Below are 13,054 nucleotides of genomic sequence, written 5' to 3'. Positions count from 1 at the left end.
TATATGAGCGTGATTTATGCTAGGTCTTTTGTTTCTGCATAAATTGTGCACAAATTAAGTAGTTTGGTTTTTCAAAAAGTAGCTCATAAATTAGCAAAAGCTCGCGTCATTAATACTAATGCATTGTAATGTCATGAATAGACAAAATTCGATCTATCATAAAGCAGCTTTAGAGACTCGGTGTAAAATTCTTTAATGAAGATATTTGAAGAGTGGCTTATTCTGCCTTAAATACAGTAAAAATATATTTTTTTTATAAAAATAAACACTAGCAACGGATAACTTGTATAAAACAAAACAGTTATTTTTTAGAAGAATGCCGCTTTATTCATATTAGGTATATGAGGGCTAAGGGAAGTATTGATCCGGTTTCCCAAGGAACATTTTACCCGAATTTTATTGATATATCTCACAGATTGACCGATATTTTCGGAAGAATTCAGCCCTACATAGTGGGGTTCACATATTTAGCGTCTGGGGTCTGGAAAAGTTATGGTTCGATTTCGACATTTTTGGGCTTAAGATGGAATCCCTTAAGAACACTATATGTGCATTGTTGATATGGGACTCTTAAGCGAATTTCGTTATTGTAGCTTTAATAGTTTAGGAGAAACATGTGTACATTAAATATATTAGAGGGCGGGGTCACGTGCATTTTTTCAAAATGTTTAGCCCACAATATATGAGCCAACGACTTTCACTCTATCAAGAATCATCATTGAAAAAACAAAACAAAATATAAATTTCGACTTACCTGGTAGAAGTAGCACTTATTTATAGTAGTATGAAAACAGTAGAAGATAAATCGCAGCTGAAACGAGGTTCATATGAACCCGACAAGAATAATAATGGGGTAATTACTAGGTTGCCACAAACGCTTTTTTGCTCCGTTAAACACTAGAAAAAAGAAGATCACAGGAAACAAATTAAAACGAATGAAATGAAAAAGTTAAAACGGAAATAAAATATATATACTCTGGGCAAAAAATAGTAAGACTTTTTAATTTAAATGCATGAAACGTATTATTGTTTGCGACGAGTCTTGCGTCTATGCTTATGACCTGCATAAAGACGAACTATCAGCCGAATATCGTGGCAAAGGTGTGCCATTCAAGATCAACTTTACATATGTTGACAGTCAAAAGCGAGGTGTGGTGCACCGCGGATTCCTTCCAACCGGCCAAACTGTCAACAAGCAATATTATTTGAGTGTTATGCGTCGTTTACGAGAAGGTATTTGTAAAAATAGGTCGGAATTATAGGCCAAAAACTCTGCATTGCTTTGAGGGAGAGAGGATTTGTATTGTTTTGAGAAGGACGACATAGATTTTGAAGAATAAAATAAGAATTTTAAAAGTATGAAAAAAGTCTTACAACTTTTTGCTCATATTTTTAATATATGTATGTATGTATATTAAACTATATTTACAAATACATATGTGTGTATAAAAACAGCATATCAAATAGCATTGAATTAATGTGTACATTTCCGCGCACGTGGCAGATAACGATCCAATTATAAATATTTATTTACAATCTATTTATTAAAAAAAAAAGCGTCATGAACAAAATACAAAGTTTAAAAGCTATTTTGTGTATATAACTTTTTTAGAACTAATATTTCACTGATAATTTTTCTTAATATGTACATATGTATATACCTAAATAGGAAATACATTTTTCAAATTTCAAATCCTGTTTCAACCGCAAAGTGTTGGGACGTCATCGTCATCAGAGCAAAGTTGCAAATTGTTCACTACGAACAAAGGGAGTGGCACACCACGTGGTTTTTATGTATTTACACCACGTGCTTTGTAACTTCCCACTCTCGACGTAGTAGTTTTTCGTTAAATATTAATAAAGAAATATTCTATTTAGACTTTGCATTATTACATTTACACTGTTAATTATATAAATTAATAGTGTTATTTACGTAGAAATATTATCGCTGAAAGTCAGCGTGAACATGACCTTCGTGAATAAATGATAAGATTATTTTCATTTCTCACATATTGGCACGCATTGCGACACGCAAATTATATATTTCCATGCCATATGCAAAATCTGTGTAATACATATACATACATACACATAATACATAATATGAAAAAAATAAAGTAAGGCCAAGTATATATTTTTGATCTTGAAAAATGTAATAAGATTAGTCTTGCTGTAGCAATAATTTCTTTCTTTTGTTAGAGTAGTATTTAATCGTAACTAAATAAATATTATTCCATCAAACTTCTATAAACTATAAACTGTGCTCTGATTACAGATGACATAACAATCGCTTTAAATTGTTAGGTTAAAATCTCATACACTGTCGTCTTAATGTAACAGGTGGCAACCTTTCTCGAAAATTTCTTCGACAGAAAGCCTTTTTAAATAATTTTATTTTGCTGTCCAATCAATAACATTTAAGCTTTTTCATAATTTTAATAAAAGTAAAATGTAAAAAAGCTAGCAACCCTCCTTAAAAAAATTATATACAAGCTGTCAGAGATTTTATAAGCCATACTACCCATATTACAAGGTTTTTTAATAGTTAATGCTATTTTTTGACTTAATTTTTTAAAATAGATGGCAACCTTTCCCAAAAATATCTTCTACAAAAAATTTTTTTTAAACCTTTTTAGTTTGTTAGTAGCCAGATTGCAATATTTAAATTAATGTATGATTATTATTGAAAAAAAAAAATTAAACGGGTGGCAACTCTTTACAAAACATTTGAAATAAATATTGTATTATAAAATATTAACGATTGTTTTTACCACAGTGTACAGTTTTTACTCAATTTTAACCGATTTTAGTCGATTTTTTTAGTTAACTTTTCAAAACAGATGGCAACCTTTCTCCAAAATTCCTTCAACAAAAGTATTTTTTAAACCTTGTTAGTTTGTTAACAGCCATATTGCAATATTTAAATTAATGTATGATTATTATTGAGAAAATAGGTGGCAACTCTTTACAAAACATTTGAAATAAATATTGTATTATAAAATATTAAGAATTATTTTTACCACAGTGTACAGTTTTTACTTCATTTTAAACGATTTTTTTACTTAATTGTTCAAAACAAATGGCAACCTTTCTCCAAAATTTCAAATTCTTCAACAAAAATATTTTTTAAACCGTGTTAATTTGGTAGCCATATTGCAATATTTAAATTAATTTATGATTTTTAATGAAATAAAAAATCTAAACAGGTGGCAGCTCTGCACAAAAAAATATCAAAAAAAAACTTTACATTATAATGTATTAAAAATTATTTTTACCATGATGTACAGTTTTTACTTCTTTTTAACCGATTTTTGTAGACAAACTTATGAAAGACTTGAAGAGTCTATCATAAAAAATACTTCAAATACAGATACGCATCCTTTATTATTACAAGATTGAGCTTTTAACACTCATAATATTCAACAAAGTTAAATTTTTTGATTTGTATAGTATTTCTATTAGCTAATAAGAAAGAAGATTTCAGTAGTCTCGCCTTCCACCTTAAAACATATAACAGTTTTTCCCTTGCATTTCAAAGTCTACTCCAGATTTTCTAATTCACTTTCTTTAACGAACTAATTACGCCGTAAGATAATTTTATACATAGTAAACGTAAGCAAACTATTGTATGAATACTACTTTGGTAATTAACTTTTAATTTTATTAATTTATGCCGAAAGGGCTTTCCTCCAAGGTGAGAAGATGACGAGCTCAACATAAACCGGATATTTAAATGTGTGTCGTCAGTGGGTATTTTCATTGAAAAAGCGTACATATGCATATATTTGCATAGAAATTCATCTACTAAATATTAACATGTTCTAACAATGCCACCACACACACCTCATTAAGTCGTTGCCAAAGCGGAGATTCAGTTCAGTGCGTATACCATTATAGTTCCATTTAATTTATGGCTCGCTTATGATAATAAATGTTTGGCATATGCCTAATTGCCTGTGAATATGTATGGATATTTATGTGCTTGTATGTACATACCTATGTATGTAATTGTTAAAATTAAGTTGGGAACATCAATTTGGTTATAGTGAGTTTCACTGTTTTTGGAAAAACTCTGAATCCGGGTGATGAGACACAACTCTCGTCTACTTTTTACTGCGAAAACTTTTTAATATTAAATATTTATTTTGTTTCTGTATATATGTATGTATGTACTTATGTATATTTTCGGATAAAAATATTTTTTTTTAATGAAATTAAATAATATTAAGCATTCAAATTTAAAAAAAAATATATGAACCAAGAAATTTTAAAATTTTATTTTTTTTATTTTGGAAAATTATTAGGTGTGAATATGGCTGTTTCATATTACTACTTGATTTACTCACAAAGTAAAGCTTAAAAAATGTTGCCTACATTTTAGCGCGAATATGATAAATTCTAAGATGGTTAAGGGGTTACATGGGTTTGCTCGGGTAAAAAACGGGTTTTTTTCAACAAATTTTTTCCCATATAAAATATTTTAGCAAAATTTTTCATTGTTACAAACATACACAATTAAGAAAGGAGTTTTGAAATTTTTGAAAAAAAATATTGTAAACTCGCTCATTGCGACGCTATTTCCGGTGACCCCTCGGAAAAAGATGCGCCCGCATTGTCAGGATAACTCTATGCGGGATCATCTAAAGTGAAAAAATACGTGTTTTAGTTAAAGTTAAGTTTGAACTTGGACGAGGGAAAACAGCTGAAAATTGCATTTTCGGCAGACATTTTTACAAAAAAATGAAAATGTCTGAAAATTTCCCGACATCTTTTTTCAAATAGTCGTAATCAAAAAAAAAACCCCTTCTTCCAAGTCTTTAAGAATTGTATCTCAAGGACCTGTGTAAAATTTCATGAAGATAGGTTGAGTAGCTCTCGAGAAATTTTGCCAACCGACTTAATAAAAACAGTTTTGAGGAAAACGCGTTTAAAGACGGCGGATTTAGCCTAGCTAGCCTCGAGCGCACAAGTTCTCAAGGCTGTGTCTCCAAAACTATTACTCGGCTCAACTTGAAAATGTGGGACAATATTCTAGAGGTCTCGTAGAATTTAAGAAGACAATAAAAAACTTTGATATTTTGAAACCCGTGCACGCATGTAACCCCTTAAGCCCATATGATGTGTAAATTTTGGACAAAAAACGACTTTTTTTGGGAAGCCGCCATCTTGTTAAAACTCATAATTTGTACTAGTTTCTTGGTTATTACACAAAATCCACCTATTCTAATAATAATTTTTTAGATTTGAAATGATTTTAAACTGAAAAATTTTCTTCAAAGCAGACATTTTTTGATATCGACTAAGGGATCTGGTGAATTGGTGAAAATTTTTCAAAATAACTCGCCGATTAATAAATTACTGGGTTTTCTGTCTTTCAAGTGGATATAGTCGTTTAAGAGCGCTTATGAGCGAGTTAGCAGACCAAAACGAAGTTCTAAAAACCCAAATATTCTTGTAGTTTATTTTATTTAAATTCCCAGTACGTTTGTTTTCAAGATTATATGGACTAGCGTTTCACTAGAGTTAATTTAGGAAATATTTTGTTATTTGAGAATAAACGAAAATGCAGAAGTTCGAGGAATTTTGTGCTCAATAAAAACTGTGTAAATTTTCTTTGACTTGCTTTTTTTGAAAACTAGTTCTACCAAATTATCAATAATTTTGAACGTATAAGACAGAAAACGGGCGACATCAGTCTGTAAACAAATTTGGGAGAATTATTTTACCAAAAGTTACTTTTTATGAATTATTGCGAATATAAAAATATAATAAAAATACGTAAAAATATTTTTTAAAGGGGAAAAATATCATAAATTAAAAAAAAAAACAATTGAAATTTTTTTTTTAATACAGGTTTTTTATTTTATATTAAATATCAGCCATGCGAAAGTGTTCAACAACTTTCCACGCGTACGCCATTGCGCACTCACACACACACCAATACGCGCACGCATTAGCATTTTAAATGAATTATTATTGAATAATTAAGATTTTCAATTTCATTTGATTGCAGAACACAACTCAAGAGAGACTACACAACAAAGAGGTAAACAGAGACAGCAGCGCACGCTATTAAGGCTAATAACTCTAAACAAATTAAGACTGGTTCTGTGCTGATTTAAAGCGTAAACAAGCGCAAACAACAACAAAATGGTTAATATAGCGGTAAGTGATTGCAGAATTTGTAAACCAAAATATATTTATTAATATTAATTATTTTTTCGTCTCTTGCTTTCATTTTCAACCGTAGGACAGCGGCGGCAAACATGCTCCACAAGAGATGGAACAATTCCTGCCCGGCGATGGCACCAACAACAAGTGAGTTACGCCATTTGTTACATTTAATTATATAATTGCCGCACTCACGCACACATACATACATATGTAAATACACATGTGTGTGTGTCGGTGCAAACAATTTGTCAAATATTAACTTTATTAGCACAATTGAAAATATGCGCTTTCGTCGGCGTTGCTTTGACGAAATTCCTTTGCGCATACTAAAGAGCTGAATTAATGCCACGTTAGTTGTAGTTGTACACTATAATTGCCGTTGTCTCGTGAATCCGATCGCATTTTAATGCGAAGCGCAAATACTTTTAATTGGTGTTGCGACGCGAAAATGCGAGGCAAATGCTTTCTAGAATTACGGTATCACGCATACGCTTGACACTTGAACCGCGCATGTCAGGCCCTCATGAGTTTATGTACATATGTATGTATATGAAGTGTGTGTGGTTTTATCTTTCACACGCAATGGCAAATGTGATAAAAAATTAATTAAATTTTTTTCGAAAATTTTGCGAAAAAAAAATTTTATAAATATATTTAGTTAACTAACGGTACTGCAGGAAAATATATATTTTGTAAAATAATTATGCATGTGTGTGTGTTTAAGGTAAAACCTGGTATTATTTGTTAAATAGTGATAAAAGTAATTCACGCCAATTTTTTGCTGATAGCAGCGTCCTTGTGGTTGAGTGGCATTCTTCGACCTTCCACGTTATTTTTCCTACATTTCCTATATTCTACAGTTAGTACATACTTAAATTATAAAATTTAATTGCTTTCAATCATAAGATTTATGTTTTAAAGCTTTTTTTCAAAATTACTTAATTTTGAGTTAAGCCATATATCGAGCATCTACTCATATTTGCTTGTAAACTCTTCAATTACACATTGAAATTATCATCAAAATGATTTTTTATGCTGCAACTAAGCATTAACGCGCTTTTCTCAAAATTACTTAATATTGATTTAAGCCATATATCGAGCATCTACTCATATTTGCTTGTAAACTCTTCGATTACTCATTGAAAATATTTTCAATATGATTTTTTATGCTGCAACTAAGCCTTAAAGCGCTTTTTTCAAAATTAATTAATATTGAGTAAAGTCATATACATATACACTACTGGAGGTCAAAAACCACGAATTCGCTTGGTACACTGAAAAATAGGTTCTTAGACCTCTAAGAGCGACTCTCCAAGTACGAGGTTTTAATTGTAACGGGAAAGTTCTCCACCTTACAGTTTTCTAATTTGTTTTAATTATCAGATAGAGAAATTCAAAACTCACTTCGAACTTCTTGCAAAAATATGCCGTTTCAAAAATTTTGTAGAAAATTGAATGCTCTACCAAAAGGTTTCTAACGATTTTTTCATAGACCTAACCATTTAAAAGATATTAACGGTTGAAGTTATAATCGTTATAAATCGCAAAGCTCAAAATTTTTAGAAATTTACTGTTAAAATATGGTCTGTTATACCTTAAAACCGCAAATCTTGTAGAATAAATTCAAATAATTGAAAAATTATGCGAGCCAATTATTGTAAACAAAAAAAACTATAAATATGTTTAAGGACAGTACACTCTGCTTAATTGATTTGTTGATTTGCTTTTTGGTGAACAGTTCTTCTTTTCGTATGCTTTCTCCACTTAAGCTTAAAATAATATTAAAATAAACAAAATATTCGTACATATGTATACATAAATTTTTCCTTAATTGGGATGTTCAATTAAGTAGATTGTCTCTAATTAAATAAAGTGTTTAATTAAACTGTTAGAAGCTTTTGATTCCTCGGTTAATATAGTAAAAATATATACTGTTGTATGTAGTGGTTAAATACTATCATTACTACTTGGCAAGACTAACCTTCAATCTCAGTTCTAAGATTGTAACAATGAACACGGTCTGTTAGCCAGTAGCAAACCTGCGAGTTTACGTATTTCCGCCATTGGCAAATTTATACATTATTCAATTTTACTATCAAAATAATCGTTCTCTCATTGCAACTTTTCGTGCGCTTTTGCCATTTTATTGTCGTAATAATCGACGGCCTTTGCTCGCTATTCGTCGAATTGTTGAAAACTTCGAGAATACATTTTCTTTACACAATGTTCGACTACCAATAATATAAAGAACCGCTGGAAGTAATGAAAATATTGCTACCGTTCAGGCAAGTGTTGCTGCAGGTCGCAATTTGTCGATTCAAAGACGATCTCTAGAATTGGGACTGGCTCAAAGCACAATCTGACGGATTTTGAGAAAGGATTTGGGCTTGCATTTCATATAAAATTGTGCTCACTCAAGAACTAAAGCCATTGCACCAACGCAAACGTGAATTTGCTGATTTTGTCTTACAACAACTTGAAAGCGATAACGATTTTTTTTAAGAAAATCATCTACTTCGATGAGGCGTACTTTCATTTGAGTGGTCTTGCGGTAAATAAACAAAACTGTCGATTCTGGTGTGAAGAAAATCCACAAATTGTTCATGAACAACCAATGCATTCACCAACATTGACAGTTTGGTGTAACTTTTGGTCTGGTGGAAGCATCGGTCCTTACGAAATGAAGCTGGTGACACCGTCACTGTCAATGGAGAGTGGGATGAGTCGATGATAACCAACTTTTTTTGGTCGCAATTGGAAAAAGTTAATCTTAACAACATCTGGTTCCTAAAAGATATTGCAAGAAAAGTTTGAATATTCGATTATTTCAATAAAACATGACATTGAATGACCTCCATGAAGTTGTGATTTAACACCATTATACTACTTCTTGTAGGGTTATTTGAAGTCATTGGTCTTTAGTAATAAACCAGGCTCTCTTCAAACCTGAGAAGTCAATATTGAACGTCCTATTTGAGCATATTCCCTGAAAATTTGAAGTTTATCCAGCAAAAGGTCCTTGAGATATGAGTGCATTTCTAAGAATTGTGTTGTTTTCAGAGCCAATGATGAGAATTTCAATAGTTTATTAAAGTACATTAAGCGATTTGACTGAAAATTGGTGGGAAGGTATGTAGCTTAGAACCAGGGTAAGGACATACTAGGATACGAGTACCTTTTATCTCTTTATGTCAAAGTTTAATACAACTCATAATTACAAAAATTATATTTGAAATAACAAGCATTCAACTAATAGAAATCATATAGATGGTAGTGGTAGTATTATCTATGTATAATCCACACTGAAGCGTGAACAGGTCCTCTAGTTAATCATAAAAATATAATTATTTTATTATTGTTTTTCCCAAAGTAGCCCCAGTACAAATATAAATCTTGTTGTTTATTTTTACAGAGTTTTTATTTAGTAAATAAATAAATAGACTTATTACCGTTTAGTTGCAAACCTGTGCGCAAATAATAAAGATTATTTTAATAATGTCTTAAAAGAAACTATGAAATAAGTAAATTACAAATAATAAATCGCTAACAGAATCATAAAGCTATTAATTTTACTGCAAGTTGTAAAGCCTGCTTTTTTTTTAACAAAAACAACAACATGTTATCTATACATACATTTGTATATTAGTAGAACTAGTAAAGCTGAGTTGTCAGTTTTATTAACTGAACTAAAATATTTTCATAAAAAGTTACACAAACGCGTACCTTTCACCTAAAACCTAAATCATAGAAAAGTTGCTCATCAGAAGTGAGATATTTCGCTGAAGCAATAAAGCAAGGCAGAGCTCACAGTTTTTAGTCAACTGACGAAGAATGAACTTGGTTCGTATGGAAATGGGAATTTTGGAAATTAATTGCCTTTAGTTACATATAAAAAATGTAATATTCAACTTTTTCTAAATTTTTTCTAAATTATACAGTAAAAATAACGATTAGCGCAGCAATTAGCTGCTTTGACTAAGGTCTAGACTGTAATCTCGAGTACGAGTATTTTGTATAGATAATGCAGAGCCTTTATTACATTGTACAAGTATGTAACAAATAGCATATTAAGTCTATTAGTTTTCCACTTACATTATTACACCTTCTTTAAAAAAAAACTTACCACTAATGACTTAAAATATAAAATTTGATGACTTGGTGCAATACCTATATATATTATACCTATAGTTAATTGTGTATACATTATATATATACCTACATATATAAGTATATGGTAGTGGTACCATATACTACTATATATATATATATATGTATATAGATTTTTATAATATTTTTTATTTGCGTAAAAACTTATCTGTGCACGCGCTGCCTAGGCTTGAAGGCGCTTAGAAAAAATTTCAAGCACAAAAGTGTAGGAAGTTAATGACTAGAAGCTGCCTATAAAGTCTAAAGTATCAAAGATATTTTATTGATTTAATGACTTTGTTTGTTGTTCAATTTAATTATTGAGTTTAGTTAGTTCGTTTCTATTTAGAAAATTGAGACGCCGATAATTTACAACTTATTGAAATTGGAATTTTGTTGTTGGTACTCAGAAATGATGATAAATTAGTTGAATATTGATACCAAATTGTCAGTAATATGCTGTACAGAGAACTTATCATATACATACTTGTATGTATTCTCATTATCTCATCAGAGGTGTTGTCTATACATTGCCGACGTCTGTAGTCTAAACCCCTTACAGGGAGTTGCTACGAGACTATAATTGGATTGAACGTGAGCTGCAAATCTAACTGATTCTTTCTCATACTGAATTTTTAATGGAAAATTATGATTAATGACATGGTTAAACAGATTTGGAAATGTTTTCGTACGAAAAATTTTTCGCTGAGAAACTGATTTCAAATCTTCAGTAAACATACATAGATTCTTATGATAAATCCAAGAAAATACTTGTATAAAATATGCGTTTTCTTAATTTTTTGATGGAAACTTTTTATTACGCAATAATTTTTTTTGTCGCAAAAATCTTTGAATATTGAAGAAGACTTTTTATATGACAAATTTGCATAAAAAACTTAAAAAATTTACAAAAATCAGATAAAAAATTTATTGAAATTAAAATTACTTATGAACTCGTACCGACAGTTGAAAATGGATGAAATAGAAAGATAACCCCACTCACTCCCTATATAACGGTACTGTGATAAACTACTAAAAACGCAATAAATCAGTAACTAAATACGCCAAAGACATTACATTTTACATCCGAGATGATATGAGTGGGCTTTATGGGAGCTCGTGTGAAAATTGGACGTTGGGCGTGGCACACATTCTCGGTACCCGCTCGATCGATTCCAACTAAATTTTCTACCTGACATTCTTCTAATATTTCTAAGTCACTGAAAGTAGGCGAAATGGGATTACAACCACTCCTACTTACCATATAGCAAAATTTTTAACCCCTTTTGATTTTTTCTTTTTCAAGTGCAAAAATCAATAAGCAGTTAATAGAACGGTATACAATCTTGCAGTAATAATTCCTTTAAAGTAAGGTACCTTGTGAACACAAATTACCCAAATCCGACCAAAACAGTTCAAGCCTCTAGGTACCGAATATGTGGACGGACCCCTATATGTATAGTTGACTTTTGAACGAAATATCGAATGTATGTGATATACAATTGAAATTCAAAGATAATTCCTTCCTGACACTAGTAACTCTGTGTATCAAAAATGCGTTGAATATGGTCAATACTTTCCCAAGCCCACATATACCTAATAAAGATTTTCGAACTACTGAGTGACTTTATGGTGCATATATCGGTAAATATTTGAGATTTCTCAATGAAAATATAGAGCGTGTTTTATTCAAAAGAGTGTGTCATTGTGCGAAAAATAGATTAAATTGGGCGAAAACATGATCTAGCCCCCATATAACCAATATCAGGATTTTCGAACATCTGGTTGACTTCACTCCATATGTTTGGTGATTCTATGTGAGGTACTTTAATGAAAGCCAGGGAACATTCTCTTAGTATGTGGCGTGATAATAGTATAGTTAAGGGATAAAATCAGGTCGGTACTACGCCAACTCCCGTATACTATATATAATGATTTTCGTTTTTTAAACCTTATACCTATATATAAAATTGCCAATCCCATATATATCGTCAATATCTAATCTTACATAACAGATAATTAATATGCAATATATGATTTATTTATAAGTATACATTTATTTGCATTAGAAATACTATTGCACTAAAGCTTTAATTAAAATCAGCGAGCAAATATAGTATACATATATTAGTGCACTTTCATATCTATATACCTACATATATCATACATTTAGTATTCATGTGATGAATTCAATACCTTCAATTGTAATTGAAATAATTATTTATGGAAGCAACAATGACTGATGTAATAGTTGAAATGGAGATGACTATGCATATTCCACTATTATCTCCGTAATTTTGCATTGCTATTAGCAATAAAACATTGCGTACCATATATGTGTGGATACTATACATATGTATGTATTTATGTATACATATGTTTAAGCGACTATAGCAAATATAGTACATGCTATATATCACAGATAGTTATTAAGCTTTCAGCACAACCACTCAATCGGAAATGATTGCTTATGTTTACATAAGTCTGAATATATAAGCTTATGTAAATATGTATGTATTTAACATTTTGGTTAATAGAAATATTTATAATGACATAGTGCTTCACTTTTTGAGTTGACAATTTCAATATCAGTAAAAATTAATATATTAATATATCAATCATTTTTATCCCTTGGCAGTGCTTGTAATACCCAAGATGACTCATGTAATGGCCAGCAGTTAGACACGTGAAAACACTATAAAAAATATTATACATATGTAATTTTTTTTAACAC

General features: G+C 30.5%; 1 protein-coding gene across 1 annotated transcript in view; it reads left to right on the top strand.

The window, feature by feature from the left end:
• The window catches only part of LOC120777450 (proton-coupled amino acid transporter-like protein pathetic), a 44,551-nt gene that overhangs the window by 23,281 nt on the left and 8,216 nt on the right, over positions 1-13,054 (top strand). The window contains exons 2-3 of the mRNA XM_040108769.1: positions 6,014-6,165; positions 6,251-6,318. Of these exons, the coding sequence (XP_039964703.1) occupies positions 6,151-6,165; positions 6,251-6,318 (83 nt within the window). The 5' untranslated portion in view covers positions 6,014-6,150. The remainder of the gene's footprint in view (positions 1-6,013; positions 6,166-6,250; positions 6,319-13,054) is intronic.

This window comes from Bactrocera tryoni, chromosome 5 (genome assembly GCF_016617805.1).
Source record: "Bactrocera tryoni isolate S06 chromosome 5, CSIRO_BtryS06_freeze2, whole genome shotgun sequence".
In the NCBI taxonomy this organism is placed as follows: Eukaryota; Metazoa; Arthropoda; class Insecta; order Diptera; family Tephritidae; genus Bactrocera; species Bactrocera tryoni.
Note: the sequence above shows the minus strand (reverse complement) of the source record. Positions and strands in the feature narration are given on the sequence as shown.